At 36.2% G+C, this 17,810-nt stretch overlaps 1 protein-coding gene across 1 annotated transcript in view; it reads left to right on the forward strand.

The window, feature by feature from the left end:
- The first annotated feature begins 8,967 nt into the window (after positions 1-8,967).
- The window catches only part of LOC149084947 (uncharacterized), a 97,892-nt gene continuing 89,049 nt past the window's right edge, over positions 8,968-17,810 (forward strand). Inside the window, exon 1 of the mRNA XM_089232692.1 lies at positions 8,968-9,076. Within this exon, the coding sequence (XP_089088818.1) occupies positions 9,051-9,076 (26 nt within the window). The 5' untranslated portion in view covers positions 8,968-9,050. The remainder of the gene's footprint in view (positions 9,077-17,810) is intronic.

Genomic DNA, 17,810 nt, shown 5'->3' on the forward strand with positions numbered 1-17,810 from the left:
ACCCACATTTAACGCTGTTTTTTTCCCAAAATTTCTTCTGTTTTTCAAATTTTAATATCTCAGTGAATATTGCACTTAGAAATATAGAATGTTTTTGTTAACATCAGGAGAGACAGGGCAACAACTTTTTAATTGAGTTTTGGGGCACACGGAAACTGTATAAAAAGTTAATTTTTTTAATTTTAATAACTAAAACCCCTTAAAAACATGAATATCAATGAGTACTACACGTTATTCTGAAACTTTTTCTAACTGGAAGTATACCTCTAGGATCAACAGTTCGCCAGTAAAATGCCATACCACCTGTTTACTATGCATCCTGTATATATACTCATTGCCATAAAAATTTGTGCACCAAGAAAGAGTTGTCCGAATGGAACAAAATTTTATATATGTGAGTACAACATTGATATTAAGTAACTGATTACATATAATTAAAGTAAAAGAATCATTTGTTACAAGAAAAACTATAAATGAATGGAGGTTCTAGTATTCTGTTGGGCCACCTCTAGCTTGAATACACGATGCGATACGGGTGGGAATTGAGCCATACAGGTCTTGTATGGTGTCCTGCGGCATCTCATTCCACAGTTGCTGTAAACACCCCTCTAGTTTAATCTAGGGCCTCCACAAACGTACACGGTTGTCATCACTGACCAAATTGAATCTAGATTCATCCGAAGACAACCTGGTTCCATTCGATTGCGGTCCAATTCTGTTGAGCTCGACACCACTTCATACGAAGATGGTGAGTGGGTGTTATTGGTAGCACATAATGGGTGCTGTGATACCAAATGTTCTTCAGCAAGGTGCCTTATGACGGTATGGACAGACATGGGTCTGTAGTGAAGCCGCTGCCTATGTCCGAATAGCAGACAATGATGCAGTTGGAGCTGTGCCTGCTTGTCGAGTGATGTGACAGTCTTCCGATATTAGCCTGTGAGGGCATCCTGAGCCTGGCTGCCGTGCATGCGACCTCTCTCATCCACTGGTTCCAACACCTCACAGTAAAGTCAGATCGGCCTAAGTAGCGGGCTACTTACTGCTCACTACCCAACTTCCATCATCCTGATGATTCTTCCCCTCTTGAACTCAGACAGCTGATCATATTGTCTTCGATGGGGGCGTAACGGCATCCCTCTGCAACAGATTAAATACAGGCAAAGTTCCTCTGTGTACCTTTTTTATACGCCAAGAAGAACGAAGTTCAATGCCCTCTGGTGGCATTACACATTGCACAATCACACTGTGCATCTAATCTTTTCCATATTTACCAGACACATATCTTCATGCCAAGTTTTGTTACAATTCGACAATTACTTCTTGGTGCACAAATTTTTATGGCAATGAGTATATATGTACATATTTTTTTCAATGAGAACTTTATTTTCACCTTTTTGATTTCACCAAGAGATTTGTGTGATCAGTCTTTAAATTTGTAATGTTAGTAGACATCCATGCTGAACCAGGGTTCAAACCCAGACCTGTACAGCCAAGGACTAGTATGTTTTCAAACCAATCGACTGTTTGAAAGGTTTTGATAATTTTTTTTACTTTCGAAAGTGGTTATTTTTAATTCTCGTAGGTGAAAGATATAACTTTATCACTTTGTTATATTTTAAAACAATTTGAAATTTATTTTAGGAATTCATCAGTTATAAAATGATCAGAACTACCAAATGGGCAATGAGATTTCGTTGTATTGCCATGCAGTTCATTGTGAATTCTCCTTATATCAACAACTTGATATTTAATTTATCTTTATATTGTTTGAAATCTTTTCTTTCTTGTGGTTAATCAACATAAAGGAGAGGATTTCCATTATAATAGTTTTTCTGCAAACAATTGTATTGTGGTCATCTTGGAGTATGAATATTTTTTAGTCTAACTTTTTTAAACAAAGGATAGCCATTGTATGCATTATGTTTCAACCTTTGCAATGCTAAACATGAATATTCTTGAGTGCCAATATTGAAAAATTCATTTCCCCTCCCTTAGTGCACACACTGTGACGCAGGAAATAATTTGCTTTGAAAAATGAGGTATATTGCATTTTGAATGCTTCTGCTGAAAACTGTAGCATCAAAAGCAGGGACATACATAGAACCGCCTTTGGTGGGGCACAGAATTATTTGAGAAATTTTCAGAACCTACAAAAATCATTTTAAATTAACAGAAATTGAAAAGAAAATAGCATACAAAGATTTATTTCTTCTATATTTTAAAATTTTATTTGTATTAATTTATATAAAATTTATATTTTCAAATATAAGCTTGAGGAGGGGCATGCCCCCACCCCTTCCCGGCATTAAACATCTGATCAAAAGTGGTTAAAATATACTTGTTTTTTTCTAACAAAAAGAGGGAAATGTATAGTTCAATAAAAAATGAGACTTGCTGGGAGTTTATATAAGCATGCAAGTAGCAGTCATCTATGATAACTGCCACTGGCAAGTCAGTGCATTGATGTATCAAGTGCTCTTTTCTAAATGTGGAAAATTTCCTAAAGAATGATGCATCTGACCATTTCTAGGTAATAAAGGTTTTTCTAGCTGATTGGAAGTTTTGGGGAAAAAGTCTCTCTAAAAAAACTATTCCAATTGCAGAATAAAATGAATATACATGTACAATATTTCAAATTTAGAACGTTGTATATATGGTTTTTAATAGATTAAAACAAGTTGGATTTTTACTGTAATTTTTCATTACTAGAAGATATAAGATATATCTTGAGTGATTTGTGTAAAATATACAAGTTCCAACATTTCTGTTATTAGAAATCATAAAATAATTGCATTCTAATTAGTATTACAAGAATGTCATTGATACTATTTATATGTTGTCGCTTTGTACTTATCTCTATTGCCAAGAGATTTTTTTTCATGTTGGGTAGGCTATTTGTGAGATACTCTGAGAATTTGGCAGTTTTGCTATTGTAATCTATATGCATCAAAGTTTAAACAGGCTCTGTGTATTTTTATGCTAGCTCATATTTTTTAATGTATTGTCATGTTAATATTTGTGTATCGTTATGTTTGTGATTCTGAATGTGAAAACTTATATCAGTTTCTGTATGTATTTAAGTTATTTAAAGGCCTCTTTAAATTATAGGGAATTTGTATAATTTAATTTTGTGTGTGCATAGATATTTCAAATAAATGTTTTTGTTTATTTTGAATGTCTTTTCAATTCATACTAACAATCAAATTTAGACACATACAGGGTACACATAGGAAAGTCCTTTTCACCTGAAATGGCTTGTGAACAGATAAATCTAAATTGATCTAAAATTATATATAACTTAGATAACGGTATAGTAAAATGGCTACCCTCAATCAAATGAAGCAACAATGAAGAAATGATTTTCTGAGACGGGTGTAATAAAAATCAAAATTTGTAGTTTGTATAATTTGTGAATCTCAATGAAGCAAAGAAATTTACCCTGTAACATTTGGATAAAATTGCCTCAAGATATTTATTCTTTAAATTGGGAGAGTGATCTAGTAAGAAGCCTTGAAGCCTTATAAAATTCCAGCGAAATCATGGCATTGATACAGCAGGTGAAACTGCTGTAGATTATACTCAGTTTCTACAGATAGCCGCAACTAGGGGGGGAAGCAGAGGGGCACGAATATTTCACCCTTTAACACCACCTCCAACATTACAAGGGGGTGCCCCCAACCGACCAAGCATCTAGTTGCGGCCAAGGCCGCACTCAACTACAGATCTATGCGACATGCAGGTGAACTTGGTTAATTACCTGCTTAGTTCAATCTTTTTTTCCTCCTGTTTTGGATAATTTGAAATTTGTTGCATATTTCATTTGCAAAATGTCTACGAATTTCTAGCTAAATTTTGGTCATCCTTTCTTTTATCCCGTTGTTTACTGATCTTTCCAGAATATACCGGGTGTTTCACGAATGACCCCTAACTGAAAATAACTCGGAAACAGTGATAGAAACATGAAACCAGTAGTATGTTTATTAAAAAAACCGTAAGAATCCGATACAGAAACCTCAAAATTTTAGATACAAATTTCGCCGATAGATGGCGCTGCAAGTGACATTACCATAAGTGGGCTCTTGCATTACCAACTAAGTACTGTGTACATAGTAGGTAATGCAAGCAGCCTTCGTTGTATTCACATCAAAAACGATTCAAAATGGGCACCTTTCACACAACACACGTCGCAAACGAAGAATGAAACTAGTGTGACCGGAAATCGACACATAAACTTGACAAATAGCGTCCTCCATCTCGTCGCTTGTTAAAAGATTGTTGCAGTAAACAATGTCCTTCAGTGTGCCCCACAGAAAGTAGTCGCAGGGGGTGAGGTCGGGTGAATACGCATTCCAGTCCATGCCTTTGCGCTTGACTGTCGAATAGTTCAACGCGATAACTTTATCATCGAAGTATTCGGCCAGAAAGTCAAAACCGGCTTGTGTACGGTGTGGGCGAGCCCCATCTTGCATGAACCGCGCCTGGTCGATCGCCCAACGTTTGTTGAGTGGCGACAAATTGTTTCAAAACCGCAATATACCAGTCAGTCATCACCGTTTCTCGCAAGAAAAAGGGTCCAATGATGTCTTTGCAGGAGATTGCAGCTCGAACGGTAAGTTTTGGGCAATGGAGTGGTCGTGCGTGAGACAAAGGTGAGGTTTCGGTACCCCAAAATCACCAGTTGTGTCTGTTAACGACACCATCCAGATGAAAATGCGCCTCGTCAGTAAACCATATTCGGGCGACATCGAAACCGGAACCATCAATCATGTTGAGCATCTCGTTAGCGAAATCCTCTCTTTGTCGTTCAGCTCGAACTGGTATGGCTTGCCGGCATTGAATCTTGTACGGAAACATGTGTAATGTCTTCAGCAGGATTCTGTACGCGCTGGATGGCGTGATTCCGGATTCAGCTGCAAGTCTGCGAACAGATTTATTCGGATGACGCTCAATAACTGCAGCAAGTGTCGTTGCATTTTCAGGTGTAACGATGGAGTGGGTGGGACCCACATTTCCGACTAACGCATCGGCCACGTTGCTTGTCTGTTAAAATTTTTTGAATAGATCACGAATGTTTTCCCATCTGGGCCTTTTGCGACTTGAAATCGCGTTTGAAAACTTTTGTGGCAGTAGGGCTGTGATTTATCGGTGGTATACTCCAACACAATAAACACACAGGTTCCTCCATGAAATACATCACTTCCGGAATTTCTTTCACTATACGGTAATAGCGGTCACGTTTCAACGGCAAAATCTTCGACGACTGATCGTTCTCGGCGTCTGAGCTCTCTTTATAGGATCTGTACTGCTGAGTTCCTGTGGCGCCATCTATCGGCGCAATTTGTAACTAACATTTTGCGGTTTCTGTAATATTTGCATCACATTATTACTGTTTATTAATAAACATACCACTGGTTTCATGCCTCTATCTATCACCGTTTCCGAGTTATTTATTTTCAAGGTTAGGGGTCCTTCGTGAAACACCCGGTAACTTGTAGCCAATATTGGAAAAGTTTGTGGGGACTCGGTCGTCAACAATGTGCAATTAGTTAGTTTTCGAAAGCCCTCGTGAATGACCGCAGTTGTTGTCAGGAAGAATGTGTTTATATTCTTGCGGATAATTTTCCACAAGACTTCGAGATTGCAAAACAAGAAGTGGTTCGACAGACAAACACAAATTTATTTACAGAACAGCAATTTACACCAGGGCTGTCTTAAGATCATCATGGGCCCCAGGGCCAAGTGATTTTTCCGAGGCCCTACCAGGCAAATTCATGAAAATTTCAACCAGATATCATTTTTGTGAGGTCTTTTTCCTCTTGAGGCCCCCGGGTGGGCCCATGCCTTAAGACGGCACTGATTTGCACGTATTCACAAGCTAATCAGAGAGCTAACAACTTTCTCTCAACGTTCAATTACAACTGACTTTTCATCCAGTCTATCTCTCTAAAATCTCCTCGAGCCTGCCATCTTGTGAGCGCCACACTATTTATAACCCTGGTAGAAACTTCAAAAAAAAGAACATTCCACAAATTTATATTTCCTAATACTAGGTTTGTGGCGCCACTGTCTAGGGTAGATCTCTCTGAATTCTCTCTACACGCCCTCCGCCAGTTCTCCACCAATCGCACATCCTTGTGCTTAACCGAAAGCGGTATCAACTCTCGTTGCCAACAAAAGATTGCCATGAAGAATTGCGCCATCTATCGTTTATAGTTTGTAACATTGCCCCTCTCTTAGAATTGTTCGTCCCGACAATTCAGTCGACGGGTTGCATTCACCGAGGTAAGACGCCAGTCTGTTGAAGTAGACCACCTTGTACTTCGACGACGGCGTTTTCTGGATCCGAGCTACGACGCCGTTCAGTCTCTTCACGACTCTGTAGGGTCCTTCCTACGACGTCTGAAGTTTCGGGCACAGTCCTTTCCGGCGCTTCGGGTTCTAGAGCCAGACGAAGTCCCCTTCCTTGAAGTCATGAGACGTGTCCCTCACATCCTAGCGGTTCTTCATCTTTTCGAGGCCGATGTTGATCCGGTGCCTGGCGATTCAATGCATGTCCTCGAGGCGCTCCTGGAGTCCCTGGACGTATTCTTCCGATAGAAGAGCAGCATCTCTCGGTCGCCGAAACATCAGATCACCTGGCTGGCGAAGGTCCCGTCTCATGAGCGATGGCGAGTTTCCGGTGCACTCGTTGGCAGTCCTTGGTAACTGACGAATTCTTTCCAATGGCGCTTAGACGTTGTGGCGGTGAAGGCGGTTTCGGGTGCACCTCGGATGTCCTTTGCGGGTGGCGCAGGCATCGCAATCCTTGCACCACTCTTTCACATCGGTCCTGGACTTGTCCTAGTAGAACCGTTCACGGACCTTCTGGAGCATCCTAATCATGCAGAAATGTCCACCGGTCGGGCTTTCGTGCAATTCTTTCAGCACATCTTTCACACGGCTCCTTGGCAGGATGAGTTGCCATGTGAACGTTTTCCTGTCCTCCGACTCCCACTTGTGGTACAGCACGCCATCTCTCATCTCCAGAGAGTCCCATAGCGCCCAGTATCTCTTGGTCGTCGGACTGGAAGAGGCGACGTCATGCGATGTTTGTTTATTCCTGGTAGATTCCTCCAAGTCCATGATCGGTCGTATGTCGGGATCTTCTAGCTGGGTGTTCCTGGTGTTTTCGTCGCTCCAACTTGAGATATTATCCGTCTCACTCCAGTGTTCGGCGGCCCGTGCTTCTCTTCCGCCTTGAGGCAATGGCAACCACTCCGTGGACCCGGTCCTCTCGTCAGGGCATCAGCATTTCCATGCGCTTTTTCCTTACGAGGCTGGATCGCCCTCTTCATGCGCCTTTAGCAGACAAAGTTTATGGTCTCATGTATGTCCGTTATCGAAAAGGCGCGTATACACTAGCGCGCGGATCGCGCAATGCAAGCGTTCGCAATCGGTTGTTCAGTAATTTGTACGGTGTTGCGAACGATTAACGAATCATTCTTGATCTGTTTGAACCGATTCAATAGGAGTCGGTTTTTTCGACGAACACAAAGGAATTCTTCCTTCTAGTTTAGACGACGTCGTTATCGGTTTGCGTGTTTGTACGTGCTTCTGAGCCTATCTAGAGCCTTCATTTTTTTCCCTCGTCTTATTTCGCGAAAGTAATTTAATTTCATAGTCATAATAATTGAAATTCGTCATTTTTGAGTCATTTCAATTCGTCATTTTTGAGTCATTTAAATTCGTCATTTTTGAGTCATTTAAATTCGTCATTTTTGAGTCATTTAAATTCGTCATTTTTGAGTCATTTAAATTCGTCATTTTTGAGTCATTTAAATTCGTCATTTTTGAGTCATTTAAATTCGTCATTTTTGAGTCATTTAAATTCGTCATTTTTAATAGCCATTTAAATTCGTTTCAAAATATCATATCATGTTCCTCAATAGTTGTTACTGCCGCCCAAAACCTACAGATGGCGTTGAAACAGCTCTCGGATGGAGCCATCGCTGATGATGATGATTCGTTTCCGAAACCAGAACCAGAATCAGAAATTTTTCGGGGATTAACTGGCCCTTGTGCGGGCCATCTATCCCCATAAGGGCTGGAGGCCCGTCGCGTCCCCCTGATGAAGAGAAAGACAAGTAAGTAATGTATGTGTAGCAGTGAAGCGTATGTGCGTGAAGAGAAAGGGGTTCTTTTTTTTTTTTTTTTTTTTTTAATATTTTCATATTTTTTTTGTCAAGTCCGGGAAGTAATTTTCGATGAGCTTATGGTTCTAGATTTTCACACATTTTTGCAGGTAAAGTGACGGCACAACCTCAGATGTTAGTGTTAAAATGACGAGTGAGATAGCGAAATTTCAAGCTGTGAAGAAGAGACGTTCAATTGTTTTGGCGATGGTAATTGCGACAATGCGATGTGGTAAAACTAGCGTTGCTGCTGCTTTTCGATGGAGGAAAAACGGAAATCGCCGCTGAATGCATTGCGAACGCTTGGGAATGCTTGCCTGAATTTCAGGTTTTTAACCAATCAGCATTTTCACGCTGCACACGACGCAAAATTCTACTCCTAGGAAAACCCGGCTTTAAGGTTCTACTCAGTGATGGTGGTAACTCGTAGGAAATTTCCCATATTCGTGGGAGAAATCGGCCAAAATTTCCCCAAGTAGGAAATTTTGAGAGTTCATCAAACAAAAGAATTTTTTGAAAAAAATAAAGAAATTAATGCAGTGCAATACTTTTCTATTGTAAAATACTTAATTACGTGTTTTCCCCGCTAGATGGCAGCACATTTTCGGAATGAATGGGAAAAATTGAGTCAAAAGGGAAATTTTTTAGGGAAATTTTGCTTTAAGAGGTTACCATCACTGGTTCTACTGAGCCACACTAGAAATATCTTTAGTATGGTGTTGCTAAAGTACTGCTAATGCAGCAGCGTAGCAGAAAACGTCATATACAAATAGAAGAAGCATCAGTGCTGCGGCGCTAGTCGTTATAAAGTCGTCTTTATCCGTCAATAATAACAAAACACAGTTCACTTCATTTTCGGTTCTAGTGCCGATCAAGATGCATCATGTGTATCGTAGAAGCGGGTAAGTTTCAAATGTTTCATTTACAGTGTATGATTTCTGAATCCATTTCTCGTCTTTTTAACCTTTCTAGTAGAATTGTAATTTTACCTGCAAATGATGAATTACATTACTTGATACTTTTGAAATACATGAAATCAATCGCGAATGTAAAACAGTAGAGAAATTTTGTCATAGGCTGATGATCCATGTGAAGAAACATTAATAAAAGTTCACAAAAAATTGCTAAGATTGGGTGGCATGCAGTGTAGACCCCATCACGAAAATCTAGATGGCCGACAAAAAAAGAAATTTCGTAAGTTGGCCATGGCGAGGAGAAATTCTGGCACCAATGAAGAAAGTATTGGCCACAGGATTGACACTGACCCATTACATTTGGATTTTGTGTTCCTATTCCGCAAACCTAATGCCAACCAAATTTCTTGGTGCAACCGATGCTCGAAACCATGCTAACATCACATTTCTGGCAAGAAACTATGGAACAGCTATAGAGTGTAATCTGCCGCCAATTTTGGCTACTTTTTTTCCGACGCCAAACACGTCCAACGGCCCAACAAAAAGTCATAAATATTACTTACATAAAACCCGGACTCTCTTTAAAATAATAAACGGATCAGGCATAAATATTCTGTGTAAAAAAATTAACCTGGAATTATTCTGTGTAGAAAAATTAAAACCTGGGATAATTTGTGTAAAAAAATAAAATCAGGACTCTCTTTTAAATAATAAATCGAACAGAGCATAAAGTCTCTAATAATAAATATCGGAGGTGCAACCTGGAAACAAACTCAAGGATGTTGATATCCAATAAGAAATCCGATCCACATACTCTGTTTGTGAAAAAAAAAAAAGGGAATCTCAGCTCAACAGTTTTTCAAAACGCAGCGGCAAAACAAAAGCATATCCTTGCTAGAGACACGTATGGAGGGGGTGTGATTTGGAAGGAAAGAGAATGCTCAACAAATATTCTGGAAGAATGATTGCAACCCAGCGTCATTATATCGACCTTGGCCTCGTATCGTCGGAAAAAATATCCAATATTGGCGGCAGATTGTACTATAGCTGTTTCGAAACTAAAATTTCTTTTGCAGGTATCACACAAAATTCTGTCAAAAACCGAAGTGTTTTTCATCTGACTGAAAAATTTTCATCCATAACAAAATTTAAAAATTCACAAGCAAAGGATGCATGATGAAGAACAGGGCTTCGGCCCTATTACTGAATAAATTTCAATGATGTCGAACACGATAATGAAACCTAAGACGCTGATGACAATAAGAAATGAAAATAGTGCTAATCAGGGTTTTTTTCAAAAAATCTCATAAAAGTAGCAAAAATATAATTTTTTTCCTTAAAAATTACATTGGTTCATTGTTAGTCAAATTTTTTCTTTCTTGGGGTACATTCTGATGGTATATCTTTAAATGATGTTAGATGGTATGAGTGGTTTTTTCAAAAAATATCTTAAAAGTGGCCTGAATATATATTTTTTCATATAAAAAGTAGCTTATTTACTTAAAGTTATATACTGTACCAAAATTTCTCATTTTTACCACATTTTCTAACTTTGGGCTGCTAATTGGGTTGCTGTATTTCTGAAATACAGTAAAACCTCGATAAGTCGTCACCTCAAGTTATTGAAAAATCGACGGCTTAAGCGGAGTTCCGTCAGTTTTAATGTGCAATGTTATGAATATTGTATAAATTTAAAAATCGAAATAAAAATATTAATAAAATTTATAGATTGCGAAAGAAAAAATATAGCAATTTTTTATCTCTTATTACTTAAATTATTGTGGTGAAATGTACTGTACACTTTGATTTATACTAGTAATTTTTAATTGACTGAGATAAACAATGATTTCCAATCCAACTGTATGACTCTAACAAACCTGGATGAGTTAAAACAGTTTTTGTCGTCTGCACCAACAAATTGTAAGTCATATTGCAATATGTTCCATGTAAATATACAGAGCTTACGCGCTAACTTTGATAACTTAACCGCTTTACTATCAGAGCATATGAATCATATTTCAATATTAATTCTTTCCGAAATTTGGATCTACAGTAATGAAATCGATTTATATAAAATTGAAGGCTTTGATTCGTATTTTAAATGCAGAGATAGTAATCGGTCGGGAGGCATTGCAGTTTATACACAAAATTTGCTGAATTTCAATCAAATCGAATGTGAAATGTCAACGGCAGAAATGATATTATCATACAGCAAAAAATTGAAAATTGCATTAATATCACTATATCGCTCTCACAGTTTTACTATCTCAAATTTCAACACGGAACTGGATTCTGTCTTAAAAAGTTTAAATTATGGAAACATCATAATAATAGGTGATATGAATATAGATTTACTGACAAATAATCCCGATGTACTTGATTATCAAAACAATCTATTTCAGGTTGGATTTCAATCCTTAATAAATGAACCAACCAGAGTTAAAGATACCTCGACTTGTATCGATCATATTTTTATAAAAAATCAAAATCATAGAATATCATTTTCCTCTGGAATATATATCAACGATTTAACCGATCACTATCCCGTTCTTTTAAAATTATATTATGACAGAATTCCAATTTCCAAATCTAATGAAAATCCCCCTCTAAAATTATTAGATAAAAAAAAACTTTCAACTTATTTTAACAATTATAAATACCTCTGGTTGAATAATATCGACTTAAATTTACAATATCAGTATTTTACATCCACTCTGAACTCTATTAACAATAACTTTAAGTTTGTAACATATCGAAACAACAAATTTAAAAAAAATTGGATGACATCTGAAATCTATGCCCTGATCAAGAGAAAAGAAAAATTATATATCAGATTAAGGAAACATCCTCATGATTTATTATTTAAAACTGCTTATAATTGTGTAGCTAGGGAACTGAAATTGAAAATCATAAACACTAAAAACGAATATTATAGAAAACAATTTATTAAATGTAATTCAAACCATCAGAAATGGAAATTCATTAATAATACCATCAATCATAAAAACCAAAATACAATTTTTCCAATTTTTTCTAACAGCTTGGAACTTGCAAATCAATTCAACGCCCATTTTAAAGATATCAATAATGGTAATCTAGCTTTTAACGACACTAATGAATTCAAAAATTATTTATATCCAACTGTAAATTCTTTTGTTTTGTTTGATGTAGATAATACTGAAGTCCTAAATAATCTAAACAGCTTCTACAAGAATTTTACACCTGACTACGATGGTAACAGTATATATCTTATTAAAGAATTTGCACGAAATAATGTCGAATTTCTAACAAAATTTATTAATACTTCTTTTTATTCAGCCACATTTCCCGATTCCTTAAAATGAGCAACCATCACTCCGATCTATAAATCTGGAGAGAAAAATTTCCTTTTTAATTACAGACCTATATCGATTCTCCCAATTTTTTCTAGAGTTATAGAAAAAATTTTATCATCTAGAATTTATAAATTCCTTAACCTAACAAATTTCTTTGCTGTAAATCAATATGGTTACATAAAAGGACGTGGTACCGAAAACGCTCTATTAAACTTCTCTAAATTTGTTTATAACAGTATTGACAGCTGTAAATTTACCCTGGCCATATTTTTAGACATCTCAAAAGCTTATGACAATGTAAATCACTCAATTCTCATTGAGAAACTCAGTTCTGCTGGAATCAGAGGTAATACATTTAACTGGTTCACTTCATATCTAACCAATCGTAAACAAAGAGTTAAAATTAAAAACACACTAAGTGACTATATCACTATACAGAGAGGAGTCCCCCAAGGATCAAATTTAGCCCCCTTACTTTTTATAATATTCATAAACGACTTATGTAAACTAAATATTCATGGTACTATGATTACTTACGCCGATGATTCAGTTCTTTTATATTCTTCCAACGATCTTAATACACTAACAACTAAAATAAATCAAGACCTGTGCTTAATCAGAAAGTGGTTCCTAGCCAATGATTTAACCCTAAATCTTTCAAAGACTAAAGTCATTCATTTCAACTTAATTTACTCTGAAATTGATTTTAATCTAAAATTCCATAGCCCAATATGTTTGATGAACCTCGACTGCTCCTGCCAAAAAATTCAGCAGGTACAAAATATCAAATATCTAGGACTTAATATTAATAGCAATTTAAAATGGAAACTTCATGCGCTAGAAATAGCGAAAAAACTACGTTTTATTGTATATAAATTCTATTATCTGAAACAAAAGGTAACAGCAGAATTTCTGAGAGAAATTTACTATGCCTGGTTTTATTCAATTGTCAATTATGGTATCATCATCTGGGGTGGCGATTACAAGACAAATCTGCTGCCTATTTGTTCTATTCAAAACAGATGTTTTAAAACTATTTACAGTGCTCGTTCTCAAATCTCAATTTATAGAAATTTAAACCTACTCCCCATAAGACATAACGCCATCTACCGAATCATACTCTACATATATCGTAATAAATCAATATGCACTCAAAGAGAGTCCATATCATTGAGAAGACCAAACGAAATTTATCGCATACCCTCATTTAGAAAAGAAATATTTCGCAAACATTTTTACTACCTTGCTCCTAAACTATTTAATGCTTTACCGTTGGTAATGCAGAATATATCTAGGTTTGCATCATTTAAAAAATCCCTTTTTGAATTTCTAATAGCAATAGACGATATAGATGTATATTTTCAATTATAGAAGCGAATTATATTATTATCCATACGCCTGTAGTTGCCTCATATCAATTGTTATTATATCAAATGTGAACTTGTATATCAGAATAATTATTAGAAAAATTTATTTGAAAATTCATTTCATTATTTAACTATTCTTTATTTTTTTATTTTTTTTATTTTTATTATAAGTTTTGTGTTATTTTTTTGTTTCTTTCGTCTTTATCTTTAATTAGTTGCTCTGTACAGGCTCAGGCCTCTTGACAACAAATATTGAGATTTCACTGTTTCATGTATTATTTAACTTTGGAAACAAATAAATATTTGGAAATATTTGAAAAAAAATTTAGACTAACAGAGCAACTGTTTGAATAAGTAGCTTTTCTTCATAACAGAACTCTATTGCACATTAATTTTACATATACATCAAATTTAATTTTAGTGTTTGAATTCTTCATCAGTAGTTCATGATGCAACTACAAAGTAATCTCGAACACTTTTGACTTGGTGGAGGGGCCCTGGGCAGGGAAAAGTAAACAAAAGACCTCAACTTGGGAAAGAACGTCAAATTTTTTTCAACAAGGATATTTTGTTTAAATTTCAAGCGGCAGAGTCCATGCTTCCTATGATTATTTATTATCCGTGCCCATTGCACTTTGACTTTAACTTGATTAATTTGATTCTTCGATTTACATAATTTTTGATTTCCTTGCACTATATGTAATCTTTGACATATCAATAAATTTTGGTTTTGCCGGAGATGCCCTGTAGGGGGCCGAAGTGCTTACGTTGCTTCTTGCGACAGAGCTTGGGTGTCTCGCGGTTTGTCCAGTTTCTCCAATGGAGCCCAGGTAGAAATGAGATCTAGCTTGAACATTCCCCAACCTTCCAAAAACCTTATTCTACAAATGAACTTCCCAGCGTAACTTTCGTTACTTAAACTGTTCCGTTTGGGTATATAGGATTTAATGGTGACTTTTAAGCATATGGAAATGCTGTTAATAAGCTCTTCTGTTAATGGCAGCCATAAAAATAGTCTGTTCCTCTTTCTCAAACTTTTTCATAGTGACGACTTAACCAAAATTAGCGACGAGTAAACGAGGGTTTAATAACATTGTGGTCTATGAGAGCTGGAAGGGTCTGAAAAAAAATGATGACTTATCAAGGTTTTACTGTATATGACATCCACATTTGTTATGAGCATCTTTTTCTCAGCCATCTCGTTGGGCATTTTTCTTGTCGTAGCATTGTATTTGTATTTAAATCAGAATCATAATCTTTATTTAATTTGGCGGAGCCAATTTTAAAGGTGGAGGTATACAATTTCATCCTTGCACACAAAATAAGATAAAATGAATTGTAAAAAAAATTAGTAGGACAAAAGCATTGCGGGGGAAAAAAACAACATATACTTAAGCAGAAACCCACAGCGAATTATTATGCAAAAGTAATAGTATTAATAATAAACCAAAAAAAAACACCACATTTACATGAGACTGGGTTATTCAGGGCTACAAAATTGGTTTTAATTTTCAGATAGAACGGCATAGAGAAGACGATGTCTCAAACAATAGTTGAGAAATAAATAGACATGTTTGATTTTGGAGCTATTCAAAGTTAGTACTTGTTTGAAATTGGAAATGCCATTCCTGAACAAGTAATTATTCCAAAAATTTCTGTAAGTTGGGCACTCGAAAAATACATGCTCCCAAGTTTCACTCCTATGTAGATTACAAAAGCTGCATATTTCTCGATGCTCAAATATGAAATATTTATCTCTCAGTCTGATATCTGGCAAACCGAAGTGAAGCTGTATTAATATGCGCTTGAGATGTATTTCTGAGACAACTGTTAGATCAGCGGTTCTCAACCTTTTTTGACTCGCAGAGCCCTTTCTGGTATATAATGTCTATGGCAGAGCCCCGTAGGCATATTTTTTATTTATTCATCAAAGTCGCTGATTTACTTTTATTATTAAAAAACATTTATAATTGTTTTTCTCCAAATTTACAGTGTTTTTATATTTTTCTCGAGTGGCCGCGGAGCACCGGTTGTGAACCACTGTATTAGATGGTCTTCCAAACATGAAAATGTTTTTATTGACCTATAGCACAGTGCGATATAGCAAGTTTGTAAAAACTGAAGATCTCTTTGTTCACCCTGAAAAGTCAACTGTTCTAGGACGTAGGGTATGCAATGTTTAATTACGGCAGGATCGAGGTTAAGTTTTAAAAAACTGTATCCACTCTTGTCAAAAATGTCCCAAATTGTTGCCAGCCAATTGAATATGGTATCGTAGTCATTTAGTAGCTTATTGTATAGGTTTTTTAGGCAAATTTTTGGGAATCTATTACTTTTCATGTGTAAAATTCGGAAACAGAACTTGAGCAGGAATTTCCTTGTAACTGATACCTGGGGTCGCCCTAGTTCAATACGGAGGAGATAACCGGGAATATATTTAGCTAAGGCAAAACATTTTCTAAAAAATAGTGAAAAAATATGTTCAAAGTCATCTAAAAATTTTGATGCCCATACTAGGGCCCCCGTAAGAGAGAACTGATAGAACTAGCGAATGAAAAAGTTTCAATGCCACCTTAAGTGAGCAAACCTTCGTCTTTGTCAATATCGGCCAGGAACTCTTAACCGCTGCTTTGGCCTTTGCCAAAAATATACTTTTTGCAGTGCCAAATGAACCAAAGCTAGAAAATTGAACCCCCAAATACATATCATTTGACACTACTTCCAGCTTTTCGTTCCTGTAGAACCAATGCTCGTGTTGTGTCAAGCGTCCACCTTATCTACAAACCATAATCTCTGTCTAGCTTATATTGATTGACAGACGAAAGTCCAAGCAAAAGGTGTTCAGAATATCAATTTTCCTTTGCAAGTTCACAGGGGAATCCGCAAGTATGACTAGATCATCAGCAAACAGTAATGTATGAATGGGTGTGTCTTTATCGAGTTGAATAGGGGTGATAGTCGAATCATTTAGGCCGTCAATAAGTTCAATAATGTACAATGAAAGCAAATTTGGGCTCAACTTTTCTCCCTGTAAAAGACCCTTCTGGACATCGATATGTGATCCGTCAAACCAGATTCGGTTCTCATAAGTAACTTGGCCTTTTTATAAATATCTTTAATTAAGTTGACAAAGCAGGTACTCAAACCAAATTTCAAAAGCACATAAACTAAGACATAATGATTTAAGCTACCAAAAGCGCTTTCAAAATCTACAAAAATTAAAAACAAACGACTACAAGGTTTCGAAAGTTTCTCCTTGATCAAATGGTTGAGAACGAAAATTTGATCTGTACAACTATATTTTTTTCTAAAGCCTGCCTGTTCTTCGGGCAAAATATTTTGTTTGTGTAACCAATTTGTTAAACGATTATTCAAAATTGAAGTGAATAGCTTAAAAACACAAAAAACTAAAGAAATTGGCCTAAAATGAATAGGTTGGAATATTTGAATTTACCAAGAAATTATTAAAAATTGAAATTAAATTATCTTTAGCCAACATGGGTATATTTTTCAGAAACTCATTTATGATCAAATCGTTACCATGAGTTTTACCATTTTTCAGACCATTTGGGGCTCTATCTAACTCATTCGTGGTGATCCGATCGTCAAGTTCATTGACTGAAACTTTATGGGGGATAGCATATACACTAACAGGGGTTGAGCATCAAATGTAAACATTGATTTGAAATGCTCATACCAAACATCTTTTGGAAATGTCGTTAATAAAAGACTGGTTCTTGTTTTTATTTCTCTATAATAGTGACCAAAATGTCCTAGAATCTCTGCTAGCAATTAGTACGTCATTTATTTTCTTGAAATATTCAGATTTCGCACATTCCTACAGATACTTTTATAATTGTTTTTAGAATATCTATAAATTTTGCCCAATTCACAGGAATACTTGTGTCTTAGTCTATGCAGCAATTTACGAAGCTCGGCTTAGCAGAGCGACAGTCAGCATTAAACCATTTATTGTACAAACATGGGCTTTTGGCAGTGAAAATGCAATTGTACTTAATC

Source organism: Pholcus phalangioides, unplaced genomic scaffold, assembly GCF_987345545.1.
Source record: "Pholcus phalangioides strain wild (caught in Gottingen) unplaced genomic scaffold, Ppha-v1.0 ptg000007l_1, whole genome shotgun sequence".
Taxonomy (NCBI): domain Eukaryota; kingdom Metazoa; phylum Arthropoda; class Arachnida; order Araneae; family Pholcidae; genus Pholcus; species Pholcus phalangioides.